The sequence below is a fragment of the Caretta caretta genome, chromosome 4, assembly GCF_965140235.1.
Source record: "Caretta caretta isolate rCarCar2 chromosome 4, rCarCar1.hap1, whole genome shotgun sequence".
Taxonomy (NCBI): Eukaryota; Metazoa; Chordata; order Testudines; family Cheloniidae; genus Caretta; species Caretta caretta.
Window position 1 is genome coordinate 107,810,757 of NC_134209.1, and position 23,266 is coordinate 107,834,022.

The 23,266-nt window shown below is 44.2% G+C and overlaps 1 protein-coding gene and 1 long non-coding RNA gene across 7 annotated transcripts in view; one reads left to right on the forward strand and one right to left on the reverse strand.

The window, feature by feature from the left end:
- The window catches only part of LOC142071927 (uncharacterized), a 111,104-nt gene that overhangs the window by 25,260 nt on the left and 62,578 nt on the right, over positions 1 to 23,266 (reverse strand). The gene's annotated exons all lie outside the window — the stretch shown is intronic.
- RBM47 (RNA binding motif protein 47) overlaps positions 18,059 to 23,266 on the forward strand; it is a 115,298-nt gene continuing 110,090 nt past the window's right edge. For 2 of the 5 annotated variants that reach the window (XM_048848515.2, XM_075127962.1), the window contains exon 1: positions 18,059 to 18,159. In XM_048848515.2, coding sequence (XP_048704472.1) covers positions 18,146 to 18,159 — 14 coding nt within the window. In that variant the 5' untranslated portion in view covers positions 18,059 to 18,145. Of the gene's footprint in view, positions 18,160 to 18,662; positions 19,199 to 23,266 lie in introns of those variants that run through there. The other 3 variants (XM_048848519.2, XM_048848517.2, XM_048848514.2) reach the window with 2 other exon arrangements.

The window sequence follows — 23,266 nt, forward strand, 5'->3', positions numbered from 1 at the left end:
AGTCATATCTCCTGACTTCAGTAATTAAAATAAGTGTTAATTGCTTTTACTCCTATGAGCTCTGTAGAGCAAACATAGGTGAGGGGCAGTGAACTGGACTTTATTCCTTCCTTTACATCAACAGTTGTTTAAGAACTTATTAAGAATGTATTAGTTACTCCTGTGCAACCCCCAATGAAAGCACGAAGGATATCATTTGGCCTGCCGAACCTTTATTACATGAGCAGAAAAAAGCCCAGCTCGACTTCCAGATCCCAGGTTGAGTTTTCTGGGCTGGAAGTTAGAAACAATAAATCCTTTAGTCTGTAAATAGAGATTATAAAAATGATGTGAAGAACCTGGGCAATATTTATATTATATTTATGAATATCATATGTATCTCTATTTGATTACTGTCATGATGTCTGCTACATCGATGCAAACGATTAATTTAGTCCAGTGGAGCTTGCACATCTGCAGGAAAGCAGACAATGTGGTACTGATAGCCCAGTCACCGACACTTAAACAAGAGAGGTAAGGACCAATTGTCATTTTGCCCAAGTCCAAGCGAGGCACAACTGAGCTTTTCTGTCCAAATCCAAGGGGAGACTACCATTCAAAGACATAGAGTCAATCTCTAGCCAGGGCTCAGACTCATTAAGCTTAAAAGCACATGGGATCCAAGCTCTGGGTCTAACACAGACAGTGACCATCCACAAGGGGGAGCTTAGCCAAGGCTTAATGTAAGACTTTAGACAGAGCCCCACCATGCCATTTTTACTTAGGGTAAAATTTCAGAAGTGATTTAAGAAGTCTTGAAAATATTACCCTAAGCCACTTTTCAGTTAGAAAACACACTTTACATTGAAATTATGATTACAAGGCTTTCTGCTAATAGCAACCTCTCTGCTAAAAATTGAATTATTTGTGACATATACAGAATGAGAGCCCAACATCAGCCATAAGTCAGTTTCCATCTTGCCACCTTTAAATTTTAGACATTTTCTTTCCTAAACCTCCCAGAATGTGTAGAGACTTGGGGTAAGCAAAGGAGAGAGAGTGGTTAAGAAGAGAAGAGAGACAGTATGAGTTAGGAAAGGGAGGGTGAAAGAGAGGATACAGATAAAATAATGGGAAAATGGAAATGGAGTTTGGAGAAAAAGAAAATCCATCCCTGCAGAAACAGCACCCTTGTAATTCAGATAGGAAGCACTACTTATAAGAAAGCCAGTTCAGGTATTGGCAAGAAGGAAAGTAATTTTGTGTCACAATTTAAGGTATTCCTTTCAGAATCTCTATTGTTTAAAATAATTTAAAATGCAAGTGGAAGTCTTGGCTTTAAAGTTGTTATTAATAACCCACTAATTACAATGTTAACAGTAATAAAAAAAATTAAGGCCTATAAAATTCACATAAACTTTGTCTTTGTGGAAACAGGATGGCACAGGATTGTGGAGTCCTCATCACTGGTATCTAATTTGCCTTAATACACTGGGTGCTGCCATGCAATAGCATAACACCATAACACAATCTGAGATGCATCAAATGTTTTGGAGTTTTGTGACAGAATGTCTCAGAAAAAAAGTTGGCAAAGCTGGTCATTACAGAGTAATAATTCCTACTCTTGAATTTGTATCTGAAATGCTAAATAAATGGAGCATATATCTAGTGGTTATTCTGACAAAAGCTATTCCTGCAATATCTAAACTGGTGTGGTTGATTCCAGTCTATATTTCTTTCCTTATAGAAGGACTAAATTTGTAAGATAAAAGCACTAATCCAGAAAGCTCAGTGAATACAAGTGCAGGTGAGTTAGTACTGGTTTCTCTTAGCCTCCCATGTCAAATGTAAGTTCCTTGTCCTCACTTTCAAAACCCTCATAACTTTGCCCCTTACTCTTTACTTTTGCCTCCTTCCACACCCTCTCAGTCCACCTAAGCTGCACAACTAACTGTTGTCTTTGTGTCCTTCTCATCTCTGTCTCTCTCCATGTGGCCCCGTACAACTGGAACCCTCTCTTTGACAAGTCCACCAGGCCTCTATCATCTCCTCCTTCAAGTCCCTCCTTAATGGACACATATTCTGTGGAATCTGTAGACCTGCCTGGCTAGGCGGGGAGCTGAGACATCTCCTTAATGTATTGTAACGATCACTTTCTGTTGTCTTATCCACCCACTCCCTATTTGTTTGTCTCATTTCACCCATTGCACCTTGTCAACTTAGAGCTGATTATCTGAGCTTTCAATATCCCAACTTCTTTTGACTAAAAATCTTGTGACAGGTTTTTCTTTAGGTTTTTCTACAGGTTTGATGCTTTATTATTATTATTTGTATTGCAATAACATCTCATTATGGGCCAGGACCCCACTGTGCTAGGTGCTGTACAAACACAGAATTAAAAAAAAAGACTGTTTTGGACTCTGGTAGAAATACAACACAAGAATTGCCTTTTTCACACCATTTCAATATCACATTTCCTGATCAAAACCTGGAAGTATGAAAGTTAAACCAATATGAAAATTTACAAAAAGTTAACAAGCTTTTCCAACCCTTATATACAGCTTACTTTTTCTGTGATCTGAGTCATGGCCATGTTTTGGGCTGGTTCTTATTCTGTCTGAATCAAGTCACCCACCCCTAATTACCCCTATTTATAATTTCCTAATGAAACAAAGAATTAGAATATAGGAATAAAGAAGCTTAAAACTATATGCTTGTGTGAAAGTTTGTGGGTATAAATAATGTGCACATACACACTGCATTTTACTTTTATATATACATGCATAGTAACCTGTAGCTTCCAAGTTTGCTGATATGATTTTAGTATTGCATATTTTTAATAAATTCATAGAAAATAAAGATTTAATTAATCTCTTGAATCATCCAGTCCAAATTTCTGAATCTAGTTGGAAGGGACAAAAAACAAAAAAGCAGTCATCAAAATGCTCATAATTAAGTAATAATAGGACCCCACAAATAATATGGAACTGAACTTGTGCTTTGATATGCACAAAATTCTGTTTGTATCGTTCAATCAGCTGTTGTGAATATTCACAGCCTATTTAAGGAATTCTGGAGTTAGTGTACACTTCTACAGAGGATTAATTTGTTTTCATCTTACAATACAAGGTCATGGGACACAGAGTATCCTGTTTATGTATTTTTATCACCAGCATTATGTCTTTGTGTGTAATTGTAAAAGATTTGCTCTTCTAATCCTTTTTCTGGGATTATAAAAACCAATCATTTCAACTTTCTATTCCAGTCTTGGACAAGTTGATTAAGCCTTCCTACCAGCAGGTGGAGACAAATCAAAACTGGACTTCCCAAAACATTTTTGCAGTGTTTCCTACCAGAGCTGACTGTGCTGTCTAAGGTCTCAGGTTGGCCGGACATATAGTCAACATATTTTTAACTACACCGTGTCTGATTTGAGACATCACAATTCCAGTTCTCCTGGTGGCTTCTAATGCACTATCTGAAAAGTAGGGGATGAAAGTAATACTTGCCCTGAATCATTATGAATATTCATTTTCATTTAAAAGAAAATAGGAAAGGTGCAGGTCTGCAAGCTGTCCTATGAGGCAGCCTACTGTACTTATTTATCAGCAATTTGGGTGAGCATTTTATTACATTCAGTTACTTCTTCAGTCCTCATTGTGACCACCTGTAATTTCAACTTCTATTAGCTGGTGCCATCTAGTCCTTTCCTACTTCACATCACTAGCACAGTTAGATTTTGGCACATCTTCATTATGATCAAAGATAGAGGTCCTTATATGGTCAGGCTTTGGCTACTACTTATTCAAGTCACATAACCTGGATTGTAGGATCTTCTCACTGATGGTGGATACTGATTGGTCCCTGGAATACTGTGGGATGTGACTTCAGAAGCAAGAGGCCAGATCCATCTGAGATGGTCAAATTTACCTCTTTCTCCCTGTAAATCATCCCACTATTTGATGTACCTATATGGCTCCCATTACCATATCTGAGTGCCTCACAATCTTGAGGCGTTTATCCACACACAGCCCCTGTGAGATAGGGATGTGCTATTATCTGGGATTAGGACTCCTCCTTGGGCCACAGATTTACTTTTAATAACAAGAAAGAGTATAAAAGGGCAGGGATACCAGCCCCAGATAGTCTCCCTGATGCAGCCACACAGCAGCAAATGGCCCACTTTCTGCTCTTCTTTCCTTTGTTTTGTGGACTCTCATGCTCCATGCTTTACGCTGCCAGGGGAATTCTGCTGCTGTGGTAGATTATATTCATCAGGCCACTAGCTTTACATATTTTCCACCAAACAACCACAAGTATCTAGCATGTGCGTGTACACACACACACACATACACAAACGTGAGGTCTCAGAGTCTGTGTCTATGAGGCCTCACAGGCCCAGAGTCTTTCACATTTTTTTGTACTTAAGAGATTGGAATTTTTACATGAATTTTTAGGGCAGATTCTCCCCTGATCCGTCTCATTTTTAAATGGATTAATTATGAACGTATAGATGATTGGCAACTAAACTCCACTAGAGCTAGTTTCCCATGGTCTTAGAGACTGCTTCAGCACGAACGCTGACAATTTCCTTCTGAAAATGCTTCTGTTGCACTTTTCCTCTGTTTCACTTCCCTTCAAGCAGAATGACTTTGGAGTAATCATCAGACCAGTGCTCAGTCACCCAGCCATGGTTAAGTCTAACCACACTGTCTTATGATTTCACCCAGCTCCTGGTTTCATCCGCTACAGTTTCTACTCTGTGTAAGAGTGATCAGACTTTAGCAATATGTGCAACCTGGTCTTTAGAAGGGGCTTGTTGAATCTATAATGTCCCAAATATGAAGTAACCACTCTGTTTTCTTCTGGGAAATGTAACAGGGATATGTCCAGCTCTAGATTCAGAGCCTCTTATTCCATCATTTTCAGATCTTCATTTTACTGCAGGACTATCAGTTTCAGGAACAAGAAAGCCATACCTTCTACGCAAGGAGAATCCAGCAGTATGCACTGGAGTTTAGCAATATCATTATTCATAGTTAGTATTTTGACCCTGAATGTGCTAGTTGATCTCCAGGCCCATATGAAAACAGAGGCTCAGTACTCTCCTGAGACCAGCAGAAGTGGAAAAGCCACAAAGAAGCTTGTTGCATAACCTAGTATTGGGGGCTTAGTGTAGAGCAGCACTGGGATATTTTCCCCCTCTGGCTGCAGTAGCTCTGTGAAGGAACTCAGCCGGGGCTCGTCCCTCGGCGGGGTGGTGAGGCACCACACCACCTCACTACACCCTCGGCTGGGTTGGGGAATACCCAGGCTATGTCCCAGACCTTCAGGCTGGGTCCTGCAAGCAGTTCGATATAAGCCCAGGCCCTGGATCAGGGCGGGGCAGCAAACAAACAGTCCGGGGCTCAGGCCCTTCAGCAGGGGCTGAGCAAATAGTTCAGTATAGGCTGTTGCCCAACTGAGCTCCGGGGTTGGGCTTTTCTACCACACCGCCTCACTACACCACCACCCCCCCTCAAGTCTGGCTCCCGTTCATCGGACCCTTCCAACTCTCTCAGGCGGGACAAGAAATCTGCATTCGCGTGGTCCTTACCTGCCCTATGGCGGACAGTAAATGCATAGGGCTGCAGTGCTCGGTACCACCGCGTTAGTCTCATATTATTATTTTTCATTTTGGCCAACCACTGAAGCGTGGCATGGTCGGTGACCAGAATGAATGGGTCCCCAAGGAGGTAGTATCGCAATGTGTCACAGGCCCATTTCACTGCCAGGGCCTCCTTCTCTATCACTGCTTAGTTCCTCTCTCGTGGAAACCACTTCTGACTGAGGTATAAGGTCGGATGTTCTTCTCCATCCACGTCCTGGGACAGAGCAGCCCCAAGTCCTACCTCTGAGGTGTCCGTCTGGAGGATGAACTCTTAGTTAAAGTCGGGGCTGTATAGGACAGGCTTGTGGCAGAGACTGTCTTTGAGTGCCTGGAAGGCGTCCGCGCACTCTGAGGTCCACGCTATATGTCGGGGGCTGTCTTTGGTCAAAAGCCCGGTTAAAGGGGCTGCGATCGACATGAAACTGGGAATAAACCGCTGGTAGTAGCCTGCAATTCCCAGGAACTGGCACACTTGGCGCTTTGTGGTGGGTAGTAGGCAGGCCGCCAGGGCCTGAACTTTTCCCACTAGGGATCTCACCTGTCCCCTCCCGATAGTGTACCCTAGATAGGTGGTCTCTTGCCATCCAATGCGGCATTTTTTGGATTGGCAGTTAATCCTGCTGCCTGCAGGGACCTCAGGACCACAGCTACCCATTCCAGGTGGTTCTCCCAATGGCAGCTGAAAATAACGACATCGTCCAGGTACGCAGCAGCGTACTTTCGGTGGGGTTGAAGGAGGCAGTCCATCAGCCGTTGAAACATTGCTGGGGCCCCATGGAGACTGAAGGTCATTCAAGTGAACTGATACAGGCCCGTGGAGGTGGCAAATGCGGTCTTTTCCTGGGATGCAGGGTCGAGTGGGATCTGCCAGTATCCTTTGCTCAGATCGAGGGTGGTGAGAAAGCGAGCCTCTCCTAAGCGGCCCAGCAGTTCGTCGACCCGAGGCATCGGGTATGCATTGAATTTTGAAATGGTATTACACGTCGGAAGTCAATACAGAACCGCTGCGTGCCATTGGGTTTGGGTACCAGCACTACTGGGCTGCGCCACTCGCTTTGCGATGGTTCAATGACCCCCCGAGTCTAGCATAGCTTGGACGTCCTCCTCGACAACTTGCCGCATGCGGTGTGGCAAGGGCCTATTCGATTCCCGGATCACCACTCCAGGCTCCGTCTGAATTGCGTGGTGAACGAAGGTCATGTGGCCCAGCTGGGCAATGAAAGTTCTGGGGAATGCCTGCAGGAGGCACTGGGTCTGCTTATGTTGCTCCTCGGTCAAGGTTTCTCCAAGCTGGGGTGCTGCGGAGTCCTCGGTCAGGGGTACTCGGGGGCCCAACTCGGGCTCTGGGGGGCAGGGGTTAATTAGAAGGCCCTTTCACTCTCGCCAGGGCTTCAGGAGGTTAACATGGTACAGCTGAGTTTTCTTATGCCAGTTAGGCTGGTTAATCTCATAGTTGACCGGTCCAACCTTTTGGACCACCTCATACGGCCACTGCCAATGGGCTAGTAATTTTGATTCACTGGAGGGCAGGAGGAGCAGGACCCGATCACTGGGTTTGAAATCGCAGACCCGGGTCTCCCGGTTGTATGTTTGGGCCTGAGCTTCCTGAGCCGCCTTCAAGTTCTCCCGAGCTAGAGCTCCCATCTGAGTGAGGCGTTCTTGAAGCTTGCTCCCATGTCTCCCTCATGAGATCCAGTAGCCCCCACGGGCGACGTCCATACAATAGCTCGAAAGGGGAAAATTTTGTGGAGGATTGGGGTACCTCACGGATGGCCAGAAGCAAAGGAGGGAGCAGCTGGTCCCAGTGGCATAGGTCCTCTGGGGGAAATTTGCGTAGCATGTCTTTGAGGGTATGGTTGATGGAAGTGTCGGTTTGCGGGTGGTAGATGGAAGTGGGTATCTGCTTGATCCCCAGGAGGTTGCACACCTGCTGTAGCAGCTTGGAGGTGAAGTTGGTGCTTTGGTCAGTAAGTAGTTCCCGGGGTAAGCCCACGTGGGAAAGACCTTCACGAGCTCATCAGCAATGGTTCTGGCGGTGATGCTCTGTAGCGGGACAGCTTTGGGGAAACGAGTGGCGTAATGCACGTGACCAGCATGTACTGGAACCCAGCCATACTCTTTGGGAGGGGGCCCACCAAGTCCATGGCCACTCGCTCAAATGGTGTTTCTACAATGGGCATGGGAATCAGTGGGGCGTTAGGCGTCCGTGAGGAAGCAGCCAGCTGACATTCTGGACAGGAATTACAATAGTTCCTCACCTCCTGGTGCACCCTGGGCCAAAAGAACCATGTCAAAATTTGGGCGAGGGTCTTTTCCTGTCCAAGTGCCCTGCAGCTGGGATGTCGTGGGTGAGTTTCATTACCGCTCGTCGGTCACATTGTGGCACTAGCAGTTGGGTCTGGACCTCTCCGGTACGGGGCTCTCGTTCCACCCGATAGAGACAGTCACGGCATAACCCGAAATGGGGCCACACCTTTGCTTGGCACGGATCAATCAGGGTCTCATCAATGGCCGCTAGCTGCTCATACACTCGACTAAGGGTAGGGTCTTCCCTTTGGTCCTGGCAGAAGTCGATGCTAACCCGAGATTCATCGGCAGACGTTGGTGGGGGGTCCTCGGGCTCTCCTCTCTGTCCATTGGAGTCCCTTTCCACCCCCTGCTTTGCGTGGGTCTCAAGGCAGCCTCCTTCCAGTGCTGGAGAGATTTCCGGGCCTTCCACGGCATTCAAACGAAGGACCCCTGGGAACTCTGGCCAATCACATCCTAGGATCACAGGGTAGGCTAGTCGCGGGGCCAGGCCAACCACCATCAGCCGAATGCCCCCATCCACTGTTAGCTGGACTTGAGCACTGGCGTAGGGCTATACATCGCCATGGATACACTGCAACCGGATGGTCCCCAAGCGGGGGTCCGCTGAGAGGCCTAAGCTTTGGCAGATGAGGGTCTGGCCGCAGCCTGAGTCAATCAGGGCCAGGGTCGGGCAATCCTCGACAACTACTGGCACTGTAATCTTGGTGGCCTGCAGCCCTCCGGCACAGTTTTCCCCCACGCAAATGTGCCCGAAACTACAGTCCATCTCGGTGCAGTCCCATTGCGAGTGTCCATATTTCCCACAGGAGAAACAGGGCCCGAGCTCTGGTAGTCCGGGCTGGGCGGATGCTCCCCCGGGGTGCCTTGTGGGGCTTTGATTGGTCCTTCTGACCACTGTCTCAGGGGCCCGAGGGGCTTGTCAAACCGGCCCCTCTGGACGTCGATATCGGGGCTCCTGGCCCTGCAAAGGGTTTCATAGCTCGATCCAGGTGCTCCCCTTTCTCTCTAGGTTGGGGCGGTCAGGCCCCCATGGGTGGGTTCAAATAGCCGGTCCCACCGGGGCTTCAGCCGCAAGGAAATCTTCCATTAGGGTGATGGTGGTGGCTAGCGTCGCAGGCCAATGGCGGAGGACCCAGGGCCTTCCTCACTGTGGGAGGATGTGTTCAAACTGTTCCAGGATGACTTGCTCAGTGAGCTCATCTGGGGTTCGCCTCTCGGGCTGTAGCCACTGCTTGCATGCCTCCCTCAGCTCCTGGGCCACCAACCGGGGTCGAGTGCCCGCGGTGTAGGTCAGACTCCGGAACCACTGCCGGAAGGTTTCCAGGCTGACATCTAAGGCATCTAGAATCGCCGCCTTTACCTAGGTGTAATCCCGCGCGTCCTCCGTGGCTAGCCCCCGGTATACAGCTTGGGCAGTCCCGGTCAGATGGCCAGGAGGGTGGCCTACTGGTTGGGTGCCCACCCTGCGACCTCACCACCCTTTCAAAAGTCACCAAAAAGGCTTTGGGGTCATCCTCCAGTCCCATTTTGGTTAGTTGCACCGGCGCAGTGGGCCGGGGTGCCCCGGCTGCGTCTCCCGGCTAGGGCTCCGGGGGCCATGGCAGTGCCGCTATCAGCTGCTGTATGCATTGTCGCTGGAATGCCCGGTTCTGCACCCCCAGGTCCCAAACCAGCTGCTGCTGCTGGGTCCTCAGTTGCTGGATGACCTGCTGGTGGGCGGCCTGCTGCTGCTGCTGGAGCTGGGCCGCCTGCTGTTGCTCCTGGCTCTCCGTCAGGAGCTTAAAAAGTCTGGACATATCTATGACTTCTTCGGGGGACCGTCCCCCCCAGGCCCCTTCTCACAGGGGTCAAGGGCTCATGCCCACATTCTCCACCATGTGTAAGGGAACTCAGCCGGGGCTCGTCCCTTGGCGAGGTGGTGGGGCACCACACCGCCTCACTACACCCTCGCTTGGGTTGGGGAATACCCAGGCTATGGCCCAGACCTTCAGGTTGGGTCCCGCAAGCAGTTCGGTATAAGCCCAGGCCCTGGGTCAGGGCGGGGCAGCAAACAAACAGTCAGGGGCTCAGGCCCTCAGGCTCAGGGGCTGAGCAAATAGTTCAATAGAAGCCCAGGCCCTGGCTTTAGCAACCAGGGGGAGGGGGAAGACTGCCACCCGCAAGGTGGGTGGCAGGGGGGATGCAGGCCCACCCACTCCACCGCGTCCCAGCCCGGGGCCCTAGCAGCAGTTGAAGACCCGTTGCTGTGTCAGTGGGGATCCTGGCCGCAACACACTGACATGGGCTCTGGCAGTGCTGCAGCCAGACTGGGGTCAGCTGCCCCCAGGCTACTTCCGGACTCTCCCTCGTAGGGTACCTGGGTCAGGGTGGTGTCCTCGGAGGGTTCCAGCACCATGGGCTCCTCTGGGTCGCCGGTGAGGGGTAGACTTGGCAGCTCCTCTGGGTAGCTGGCGAAGGGTAGGCTTGGCTGCTCCTCTGGGTAGCTGGCAAGGGGTTGGCTTGGCTGCTCCTCTGGGTAGCTGGCGAGGGGTAGGCTTGGCTGCTCCTCTGGGCATCGGTCAGCGTCAGGCATCCACTCGTCCAGCCAGTCCTTGGGTCGGCTGTGGCTTGCTGAGGTCTCCCAAGCCGGAGCCAGGCCATGGGCGTCTGGCCTCTCCGGCTGCTGTTGCCCAACTGAGCTCGAGGGTTGGGCTTTTCTACTTCCTGTCCTGCGCCTTGACCTCTGGGGGGCAGGCGCAGGATCCATTGGCTCCGCCCACTTTGGTGTCTGGGGAGGTTCTTCCCTTGGTGGGGTGGTGGGGCACCACACCGCCTCATTACAAGCTCCAAAGGCACTGTGTGTTAGCTGAGGTTGCAGAAGCACAGAGTACTCCAACTGGCTACATCAAATTTACACAACCCAGAGAAAGCCCCTATACTGGAGAATCTCTAGCAAGGCTAAGTCAGCCACTTTCAGCCCACAGTCCTTACCCCAAAGCACATACTGTCTATGAAATCTAAGTGCTTGCATCTTCTGTAGGCAGTTATTCCTGTACAAAGTGGATGTAAAACCTACCAAATAAGAAGAGTAGTATTTTATGCCCACTTTGCACAGGAGTAACTGACCACACAAGATGCAAAGCAGTAGCGAATCAGGCCATAAAGACTGAAGAGAGAGTCACCGCAAGAAGAAGGGAGGGGAATAGGATCTTTAAGCATTAATAAGCTATACCATTCAATATTGCTTAGTCTGTCAGCTACTGTAAAGCATTACAGCTAAGGAACCATCTGAGAGAACAAACAATTGGAAGGACTGAGGGAAGGAGGATTAGGTTACTGACAATAGGACACAGGTGGCTGTATAGATTAGTTATAGCTAGATGGGATGAAGTCATTTAATATTTTAAGTAAGCGATCAGATTGAAAAAACAAAATAGATATCAGGTAGATGGCTATTAGGGGCTAAGACTATGTTGGCAGTTTCCCATGTGTACCATGATAGAAATTGATCTTAAGGAGTGATTTAAGGAGGACACAGTAGCAGCTTTACTTACATACCAGTTTAGGGAGGGTGTTGTATATATAAAGAACAGCATGGAAGAAAGCACGAAGGCACTTGTGAAAGAAGTGGACAAAGGAATGATTGGGGTTGGCATTGTAGATGGAACCAAGGAGGCAGGGGCAATGTAATAAGATGCAAGAGTGGATAAGTACGCAGAGGCTAAAAGCTGAAAGGCCTTGGGAAGCCTGGACTTAATCCAGTGGAGAAAGGAGGGCCTGTGGAGGGTCTCACAGAGGGAAGTAACATCGTCAGAACAGGCCAGCAGCATTTTGAATGGGCCTGAGGGAGGTGAGGGGAGTATGAGGAAGGCCATAGAGGAGGATGTTGCAAATACTCAAGATGGGAGATAAGAAGGGCCTGGATGCAAGTTGTAATGATGTGAACACAGAAAACTGGTAAATGACTCCTCAGTGTCAGTGACACAGGAGAAGGGAGAGAGAAGTGTCAGATTTTATGATCACCTCATCTTGCCCCCTACAACTATGGCTATTACATGAGACTTCTCCTAGCTTACGCAATGAGGTGTGTTCTCGTATGAACATGGTGAAAGAAACATGATTTTTCCCCTGCCTGTAAAATATTTTTGTGCTGTGACACCATTCACTAGCTTATGTTGCTGCATTTTGTTATTTGGAAGGAGGTTTTTCTTATAATTATTATGATATCATGGTCCTGGCTGTAATATTTCATTGATCTGGTATATTTCTAAGTCAGTTCTCCTGGCAGGAGGCACTGTGTCCTAAGCTAAGGGCTGGTCTACACTTAAAATGCTGCAGCAGCACCACTGAAGCGCTTCAGTGAAAATGCTATCAACTCCAATGGGAGGGGTTCGTCCATTGGCATAGGCAATCCACCTCCCCAAGAGGCAGTAGCTAGGTCTACAGGAGAATTCTCCCATCGACCTAGCACTGTCCACACTGGGAGTTAGGTCAGTTTAACTGAGTCACTCAGGGAGGTGGATTTTTCACACCCCTGAGCAACATAGTTATACTGACCTGATTTCCTAGTGTAGACCAGGCCCAAGTTTGATCAGTTTCCATGTCTGACTAAAGTGGAGGATGGGGAGAAGATGGCTAATTACTAATTTACAATAACTGATGCTTTGCCCTGATATTATAGGTAAAGATATTTGTTCTCCATATGGTACAACCCCTAGAAACACATTATGATTTTGTCTATAGGCTTCCAGTCAGAAAATGTCCAGTTCCTTATGACTCATTATTGGAAGTTTGTGACAAGTTAGGCATTGCTGAATACGTTAATTTCCCTGGTTTTGCCAGCAACGTACATCACTTGTCTCTTTCTACATTTTTACACCACATGCATCACTAAGCTATCTGAATCCCTTAGGTCCAACATGGAGAAATTAATAGTGAATCTGAAGGTGGACAGCAATTAGGATGAAATTGATCATGAAATGAATGATTTCCTGATTCTAAGGAAAGGAAGGAGTGGGAACAGCAGAATAAGGACAATTGACTTCAAAAAAGCAGACTTTACAAACTCAGAGAACTGGTAGGTAAGGTCCCATGGGAAGAACCTCTAAGGAAAAAGGAGTTCAGGAGAGCTGGCAATTTTTCAAGGAGACTATATTAAAGGCACAAATGCAAACTATCCTGATGCCAAAGAAAGACAGGAAGAATAGTAAGAGGCCAATATGGCTTCACCAGGAGCTCTTTAATGATTGGATCAGCATTCATGTCTCATTCCCCATCAGTAGCCAGCCCAGGCTGAGGAAGCTAATGAACCAACCAGTGGACCAAATTAGGTGATGAAGCCTGGTCACATACGCTAAGAAGAAGAAAGGCCTGAAAAATAAAAAAAAATAATCCTACAAAAAGTGCAAAAATGGAAGAATTACTAAGGAGGAGGACAAAAGAATAGCACAAGCATGTAGGGATAAAATCAGAAAGGCTAAGGCACAAAATCAGTTAAACCTAACAAGGGACAGAAAAGGGAATAAGAAGAGTTTCTTTAAATACATTAGGAGCAAGAGAAAGATGAAGGAAAGAAGGTCCTCTACTTAGCAGGGAAGGAGAGCTAATAACTGATGATATCAAGTAAGCTGAGGTATTTAATGCCTACATTGCATCCCTCTTCACTAAAAAGGTTAATTTGTGACCAGATACTGAAACACAACTTATATTACTTATATTAACAGCAAAGGGAAAGGAATGCAAGCCAAAATAAGGAAAGAGCAGGTTAAAGAATATTCTGATAAACTGAATGTATTCAAGTTGGCAGGGCCTGATGAAATTCATCCTAGGGTACTTCAGGAACTAGCTGCACCAATCTTGGAACCAATAACAATTATCTTTGAGAACAGTTGGAGAACAGGTGAGCACTGGAAAAGGGCAAGCCTAGTACCTATCTTTAAGGGGGGAACAGAGAGGACCCAGGTAATTATAGACCAATCACCCTAAATTTGATATGTGGAAAGATACTACAACAAATGATTAAATAATCAATCTGTAAGTACCTAGAGGATAATAGGATTATAAAGAATAGCCAGCATGGATTTGTTAAGAACAAATCAGGCCAATCCAACCTAATTTCCTTTTTTGACAGGATTGCTAGCCTAGTGGATAAGGGGAAGCAGTAGATGTGTAAGTAAAGCTTTTGACACGGTCCCCAATGACATTCTCATAAGCAACCTAGGGAAATGTCATCTCACTGCAATTACTATATGGTGGGTACATAACTGCTTGAAAGACCATATTCAAAAAGTAGTTATCAATGGTTCGCTGTCAAACTGGGAGGGTGCATCTAGTGGGGTCCTGCAGCAGTCAGTCCTGGGTCCAGTACTATTCAATGTTGTCATGAATTACTTGGATAACAGAGTTGAGAGTATGCTTATAAAATTTGCAGATGACACCAAGCTGGGAGGGGATGCAAGCACTTTGGAAGACAGAATTAGAATTTAAAGTGACCTTGACAAACTGGAAAATTGGTTTGACATTAACAAGATGAAATTCAATGAAGACAAGTGCAAAGTATTTCACTTAGGAAGGAAAAATCAAATGCACAACCACAAAATGGAGAATAACTGGGTAGGTGATAGTACAGCTAAAAAGATCTGGGGGTTAGAATTAATCACAAATTGAATATGAGTCAGTGTGATGTAGTAATGAAAGAGGCTAATATAATTCTGGGGTGTATTAACAGGAGTGGTGTTTGTTGGACAAGGGTGGTAACTGTCCCACTGAACGCGGCACTAGTGAGGCCCCAGCTGGAGTCATGCGTGCAATTGTGGTTGCACACTTTAGGAAAGAGGTGGACAAACTGGAGAGAGTTCAGAGGAGAGCAACAAACATGATAAGAGGTTTAGAAAACCTAAACTACAAGGAAAGGTTAAAAAAACTGGGCATGTTTAGTCTTGAGAAAAAACTCAGGGGGGACGTAAGCACAGTCTTCAAATATGTTCAGGGCTGTTATAAAGAGGACTGTGATCAATTGTTCTCCAGGTCCACTGAAGATGGGACAAGAAATAATGGGCTTAATCTGCAGCAAGGGAGATTTAGGTTAGCTATTAGGAAAAACTATCTAACTTTAAGGCTCATTAAGCACAGGAATAGGCTTCCAAGGGAGGCTATGGAATCCCCGTCACTGGATGCTTTTACGAACAGGTTGGACAAACAAGTGTCAGGGATGGTCTCTAGGTTTCCTTGGTCCTGCCTCATCACAGGGGGCTGGACTTGATGGCTTCAAGTTCCCTTCCAGCCTTCCAGCCTTATATTTCTGATTTTATGATATTTCAGCAGGAAGTCCCATAACTGGTGAGATAAAGCATGTAAGTATCTGGCCAGAATTTTCAGTTACAATTGGCAGAATCAGCTTTGAAGGGCACCTTCCTCATTCAAGGGCTTTTGCTTTTAAGATTAGTGTTCATAGTCTAATCATGCTACACTTAATTTAATTCACTTTGCTGTGAACTCATTAAATTCTTTTCTTTTAGATAGAAACCCTACCATGGCTTGGCAAGGGAACAGGAAACCTGTGCTCACTACTACAGAGTTCTGAATGCACTTGGCTTATTTAACCTGACAGAGTGATGGATATTGCAGCAAATTACAGCACATCTCATTTACATTCCTATGCTGAATCACTTTTTGCTTTACACTTAAAGAGTTGAATTTACTCACAGTTGAATTTACTAAACATATAGGGAGAGAAAAACAGACTCTGATTCCAGGTTGGGCATTTGTGTCTTGGATAAATTGTTTTGTGTTATATCTTTAGAAATCCAATAACATATATATATATTTGATCATAAATCTCCAGGAATACTTTCATCCAATTTTAATTACTTAGGGTCGAGCCTTAAGTTAATAAGGTCAGTAAGAGGTTTTTCTGAAGTCCTTATTATCATCTGAGTCTTCTACAGTATGCTGAATAGAGAGCGAGGACTTCAGGGTGTGGCCTTCACCCACCTAGTGTCAAATTTGTGAATATACACTTGCAAAACCCTCAAAATTTGCTTTGCACAAGTCTCAAAATTTGCTTTGCAAGAATATTTATTCTAGCAGCGCTCAGCTGCCAAAATGTTCATGTGAAATGGTTATAAATACAGTTCAGTAACATTCACATTTTAATTAAAATAAATGCTTGTGGACAATTATTTTCTCCCATTATTTGCTCAATAATACTTGTGACTTTCAAAAACATTCACCACCTTTGAGGTCAAAATTTCCTATATTTGCCTTCTTCCTCAAGATGCATTTTAGGAAAATTTGAGCTAATCCCTTTATCCATTTTTGAGTTATGGTGCAGTGGAAAAAATAAACTTCTCACTTAACAAAAATTCTAACATTAGTCTATTTGAGCAGAGCTACAGTAAGAAACAGCTGAAGTTTCAGCCTAACATTTGGCATAACTATAGACTTCTTTGAGGAATAGTGTATTTGATTGGTTGGGGCGGGGGATGGTTTTGATTACATAAAAATTAGGTTTCAGAGTAACAGCCGTGTAAGTCTGTATTTGCAAAAAGAGAAGTGAGCTGTAGCTCACGAAAGCTTATGCTCAAATAAATTGGTTAGTCTCTAAGGTGCCACTTGTACTCCTTTTCTTTTTATAAAAATTAGGAACATTGAAACTATGCACTGAGCAAGTGCATGAGATTCATTCATTAGGCACTCATACCAAGACTTCAAATTTTAGGCCATGTCTACACCTACAAGCTTACAGGGGCACAGCTGTACCAATATAGCCGTGCTGCTGGAAAAGTGCTCATGTAGCTGCATTATGCCGACGGGAGAGAACTCTCCCGTTGACAGAATAAAAACAGCTCAACGAGCGGTGGTAGCTGTGTCTGCAGGAGAGATTCTCCTACCGACAGTGCTGTGCACACGAGCGCTTATGCCCGCAAAACTTATGTCGCTATGGGGTGTTTTTCTCCACACCCCAGAGTGACAAAAGTTTTGCCAACCTAAGTGCTAGTGTAGGCATAGCCTCAGTATGTGGCTGTATGGTTTTATTATAATAATATGGGCCCAATCCTGAAGTTCTTATTCAAGCAAAACTCAGTAAGAGTCAATGTAACTTTTGCTTACATAAAAATTTAACGGAGAAACTTAGTCTCAAGGGACAGGATGCTGCAAAACATTGTAGGTTTAGGAGGAACAGCCGTGTTAGTCTGTATTCGCAAAAAGAAAAGGAGTACTTGTGGCACCTTAGAGACTAACCAATTTATTTGAAGTGAGCTGTAGCTCACGAAAGCTCATGCTCAAATAAATTGGTTAGTCTCTAAGGTGCCACAAGTACTCCTTTTCTTTTTGTAGGTTTAGTATCTTCCCAGGTGATAAAGCTGGCAGCATTTTATAATCATTTACAAATATGGTTGCAGAATATTGTCAACAGTAGCTTTAACCCTCAATACTATGTACCTTAAACATTTTAATTTTTATGACTCTTCATTATTCTCCTGTTTGAGTTCTTATTGTGTGCAAGTATTAAAGGTACCATGTACAACTCTCATAAGTTACAAAAAATAATTTGAAAATAAAACCTAGCTACAGAAACATGCCTTCCCCAAAGCAAGAAAAATAATGAAAAGGTTCCATAGTATTCTGTACAAAAAGCAAATATTGTTCTAAGTGTTTGCATGCAAATGATTAAACATCAGAGTATTAAACTTTTCACACAAAAAAGTGAATTGCCATTGAACAAAAGACTCTAAAGAGAAGTAGAAACATTTTTCAGTTGCATGACAATGCAAGCAGGAATTAGTACTTTTTATAAATTCTCATGTGTGCTTCCTGTTCCAGTTTGTTTAGTCACAAGTACTGAATTAGATTTCTGTTGGCTGATTGCATTTACTATAAACAGGTTTTGTGCTTTGTTTAAATACATCAGGCTACTTAACCCTTGCATAGGCAGGTAAGGTAAAGGGGGTGGGAAGGGAAAGTTTACTCTCTGGCATGCTGTTTCTTTTGAGGTTAAAAAACAATTGTCAGAGAGATCACAGAGAGGTTAAAGGAGGGCTTGGCTGTTGTTTCTAAAACTAGTTTCTCTTTTGTTCCTTTTCTAGAAACTAGATGTAACTTCAGGTCAGAAGGGGTTGAAATGCGTCACTTCTTTGACAAGCACAACCCCTGTATTGATGAAACTGGATCAGAAAAGTTTGTGGGTTTCTCCTAGTGCAATACCTTTCTGTGCTAATTCAAGCCATGCTATGCCTCAGGTGAGTACTATTGATTTGTTTTCCTTTAAATCTACATCTATATATTGAAAGCCTACATTGTTTAATAGCGGGGGAAAGAAACCCATGATTTAACATCTTGTTTCTTAAACACTTTGTGCAGAGATAAAGCAGGTGGCTCAGCAAATAGGTGGTTCCATTTTAGTGTGGAGGATATAGTCTCCCTCTCTGATATTCACATTGGAACTCCACCTTTAAAAAAAAAAAATACAAACATGGGGTGTCAAACAATACTTAAACTGTTTCCAAGTGTCTCTCTCATGCCAGCCTTTACATCTCTTCAGGTTATCTTTCCCCCCTCCTACCCCCGATTTTATTTTTTTTAAAAAGCAAAGGTATCTGCACTCCTAAAACAACAGGAATGCTGCGCTGGCCTTGAGCCAGCAAACGCTCAGTGAACAGGATAAAATTTCAGTTCAGATTTACGGGAAGTTGCTGGTGTTGGGAGTAAAAATCTGGTTTGGTGAGTTTAAGGGCAGGGAGTATACAAGAGACAACCTTGCTACTGTGAGCAGCGAGAACAAGAGAGGGGGAAGAAAAAAAGAACAGAGAGATGAGACACTTAACATTTTCCTCTCACAGTCACAGTGTGTGCTCCTGAGTCCTGAGATATCGCAGGCTTTACCAAGCCAGTAGGCAGAAACTGGGCTCTGGTAGGGCAATATCTTAGCTTAACTTTCATGCTTTATGTCTAGTCAGGAATTTAGTCTAAAAAAGTGCTTTCTGATTAGCACTCCTGTTTAGTACTTTGGAATGTGCAGCTTAGGTTAGTGAGAATCAAGGGTTTTAGCTTAGCTGGTATTACTAATTACAAGTTTCTCTGTATGCATTTCAGTGTTCAGAAGGTCTAAACAGGCAGGGAGTGAAAGGAGGGGGTTAAACAGCATTGGAGGGAGTTGCTCAACACTCCTCATTTAGCAGAACATTAGAAAAAGTAAGAAGATGCATTGCTGCCCAGAAACTCTTTCTTCTCTGTGAATGGTGCTTAAGTTTAGAGACTGTCTTCAGAAACACAATACAGGTAGGTAAATTTATGTGATCACTGTGCTGTCCCTGTGTCCTTACTGCAGGGTTTATGCTCTTGTGATTGTTTTAAGAACATGGTGGGACGTAAGTTATTTTTGAAAAAGTGTTTTAAATAATTTCTGTAAAAAACAGAAACAAAACCACAAGCTGAACTAAGTTTTGATAAATCCTTTCAAGTGATTGAGCAATGGACTAGATTCTTTCTTTAAAAACTTGTAAGATTAGAGAGGAAACGAGAAATATCAACTAAGAGAAGACTGAAAAGTGATTTCTGGTACATACACTATTTCAGAAGTTAAGTTTAAAAGATTATGTACATCTTCATATCAAACAAATTATAACACACCAGTATCTTCTTATCTGATGTGTTAAATAGTGTTGAAGTAAATATGTTTGTGTTTTTTTTTAGTTAAAATCATAGTCTGTGCAGAACATATAGTGGTGATATAATTCTGATGGATGACTAGTTGGGATCTCTGATTAGAGACATTAAAATGAAGAGAACAAGACTTTTCTAATGGATATTTAAAAATAAAATATATTATGGTAGATCTCACCTTTATATGCCTTTAGTTAGATTTTTGTGTGGTTAGATGAGGATTGTTGGGGCGTGTCTCTCTCTCTCTATGCATGTAAAAAGAAACACTTTGTTTTATAAATTAAAATTATACAGTTCATTTCCCATTGGGGCTTTAAAATAAAGATTGGAGCTAAAGTCACAGAATTTTAAAAGTTGGATATAGCAAAACAAAATATTAGAGTTTGAAATCTGCCTTAAGTTCTACCTATGCCACCCAGATGAGGTCACAGTGCAGAACTTGGCCCCAGGGGCTAGTTTGAATGTAATAGTGGTGTCTTTATGAGCCTTCCAGATTTATGTAATAATAATTTTGGACAATCTTGCAATATTTCTTAACAAGTCTAATGCTGAGTTCACATGATGGTAAGGGGGAGAAAAGAAAAAAAAAAACATAATCAGGCTGTTGCAACAACTATTGCCTGAGAGATATGCAACATTATATACTAAACATCTCCAAGTACAGCAGGTGCCAGATCATAAAGGTGAAAGATCACTTGTGGTAATAAGCAGAGCCTGGTATAAAATTGGAAAACTGAAGACAATATGCACTCTTGAGAAAGGAAAATAAGATAACACCAGAAATATACTGCTATTTGGAGTTTATCTAACAGAGATTCCTGTTTAAATTACTAACAAGGCTAAAAATCAAACTATACAGTCAAAATAACATTAGAGTCTGAAAAATAAATTAGGGGAAAACATTTTGCTTGTATTCTCAGTTTCTCTCCCGCTCTTATATTCCGTCACTGGGCCAAGTTCTTCTTTCATTCATGTTTTACCCCAATGAAGTAACTTCATTGACTTCAATGTAGCTATTCCTGATTTACAATCTGTCTGAGATGAGAATTGGGCCCTCTCTCCCTCATATATCTTGGGATTTCAGACACACACAACAAGGTAGGCTAGCTTTGGGATGTAAATATGACTCCTAATAATATCTGTACTTTAATGTTCCAGTCTAGTCTGAAAAATCAATGTTTGATTAAAAAAATTAAAGGAATGTGTTGTACATCAGCAAAGTATTAAAAAAAAGAAAAAGAAAAAAAAAGCTAAATACTTTTGGATAAGGGTACTTATTTTAAGCAGCTAAGATGGCAAATGTTTACAGGAGTATTGTTTCAAGAGAAATTTTATCTAAGGGCCTGAGCCTGCCAGGATGTCCACACATGGAGCCCTGTTGATTACTGTAAGACTTTTTTCATAGGTGCAGGAGTCCACCTGCATGGAGATTACTGGAGGATCAGGGTTTAAGTCTGTGGCCAATAGCCATCCATATCTCTAATGTTTGGTGTTATAATTTGCTATTCTACACATTGTACAGAAGTTGTATTATACTGATGTAGCCATCACTGTCATATGATAGAAGCCTGTCTGTGAAAGCTGTATAAGTGTCTGATATCAGGGAAATTCATATGACTGCGTTCATTAGGATTTTTTAAATGTCTGCTGTACTTTCTCTCTCTGTTAACTAAAAGCAGGTGCTCGGATCTAGTTTGAGCTGGTTGTCCATGTAAATATCTAATAACAAAATTTAGATGGCACACTATTTAGAGTTGAACACTATTAAGGCTATTCTGAACAAACATACTCGTGCTCATATTGGTTTAGAATAATGAGTTATGTATGTATTTTCCTGGACTCTGGCAATTGTTATATTACACTCCTCTGAATGTATAATTTCATCTCCCACTTTTCTAAAATTCAAACTGTTTTCTCTGAGTATGCATGACTGAGTTATCAAATTAAGAATGATCCAAATTACTAAGAAGTATACTAAAAGTATCTGCGTTACTACTGACAAACAATAGTAAAGACGTAAGGGCCAAATCCTGTTCCTACTGAACACAGTGGGAGTATTTCTATTGATTTCTATGAGACCGAGGAGAAGGATTTGGCCCTTAGTGAGGAAATACATCTGCCAGGCCTTTAGTAGTTAATTTTGTATACCGATAGTTATGCATGAAGATTGTCTTTCTCTCTTTAAGGACATTTACATCTCAATATTGGAGATGAGTATAAAGCAAAAGCCCTAATCTGAACACCCTGCGACCTAAATTATACTTGGTACACTTGGAACTGTGTTCCCATCTATCATTTTTCAATTTTCATGTTTCTAAAACTGACCAGTGCATTCTACACACTTGTAGTAAGGACACTGCTTGTTATCTTTCCCAGTAAGAGGCCGAAAAGAATATTTCTTTTTTGTTATTTTTTTTTTAATAACATGGTTCTGGGTACACCTAGCTCCTGCCAAGATCAGGCACATCTTCTCAGTATCCTTGTCAAGACAATATAGGCTTTGTATAGTTAAGACTTGCAAGGGTTTTGGTGACACAGTAAACTCAATAGAGCACAACAACTTCTTATTAACTGCAAAGTCAACAGCCAGCCTCATGTTTGGGGGCTTTTTTGTTTGTTTTTTTTTTACATTTTATCTGCTGAAAATCAGAGAGGAACTCTCTCAGCAGAGAGGACATTTTTTTAGGATGTACTTTTCACAAGATAACATTAAGACTGTAATTTTTTTTTTTTTTACCTAGTTAAGTTGCAGAAGATTTGAGTGGGGGTACAGGCAAAGGTGGGATATTTTGGAGAATGAAGAAGCGAAACAAACTACAAATGCATCAGACCTATTGCAAATAGAATATTAAAGAGCCATTCAGATAGTAAAAAGAAAAGGAGTACTTGTGGCACCTTAGAGACTAACCAATTTATTTGAGCATGAGCTTTCGTGAGCTATTTTCAATCACTAACTAAGGTTGCCAACTTTCTAATCACACAAAACTGAACGCCCCAGCCCTGCCCCCTGCCCAGCCCCTTCCCCAAGGTCCCACCCCACCCTACCCCTTCTCTGAGACTCTGCCCTCTGTTCGCTCCATCCCCCCTCGCTCTGTCACTCGCTCTCCCCCACCCTCACTCACTTTCACTGGGCTGGGGCATGGGGTTAGGGCACGGGAGAGGCTGAGGGCTCTTGCTGGAGGTGCGGGCTCTGGGGTGAGGCTGGGGATGAGGAGTTTGAGGTACAGGAGAGGGCTCTGAGAGGGGAAGGGGGTGGGAGTGCGGGGGGTTCTGGGCTGGGGGTGTGGGCTCTGGGTTGGGACAGAAATGAGGGGTTCAGGGTACGGGAGAGGGCTCTGGGCTGGGGCAGGAGATTGGGGTGTGGGGCAGTGAGGGCTCTGGCTGGGGGTGTGGACTCTGGGGTGGAGCTGGGGATGAGGGGTTTGGGGTGCAGGAGAGGACTCCGGGCTGGGGCAGGGGTCCCGGTAGCCCTTACCATGGCTGCCAGGTCCCTTTGGTCCCTAGGTGCAAGGGCAGCCAGTGAGGGTCTGCACAGTGCCCTTGTGCCTGCAGGCACCGCCCCCGCAGCTCCCACTGGTCGCGGTTCCTGACCATTGGGAGCTGCTTAGCCAGCACTTGGGGCTCGGGCAGCGATCAGAGCCTTCCTGGCCGCCTCTGCACCTAGGGGTCACAGAGTCCCGGTGG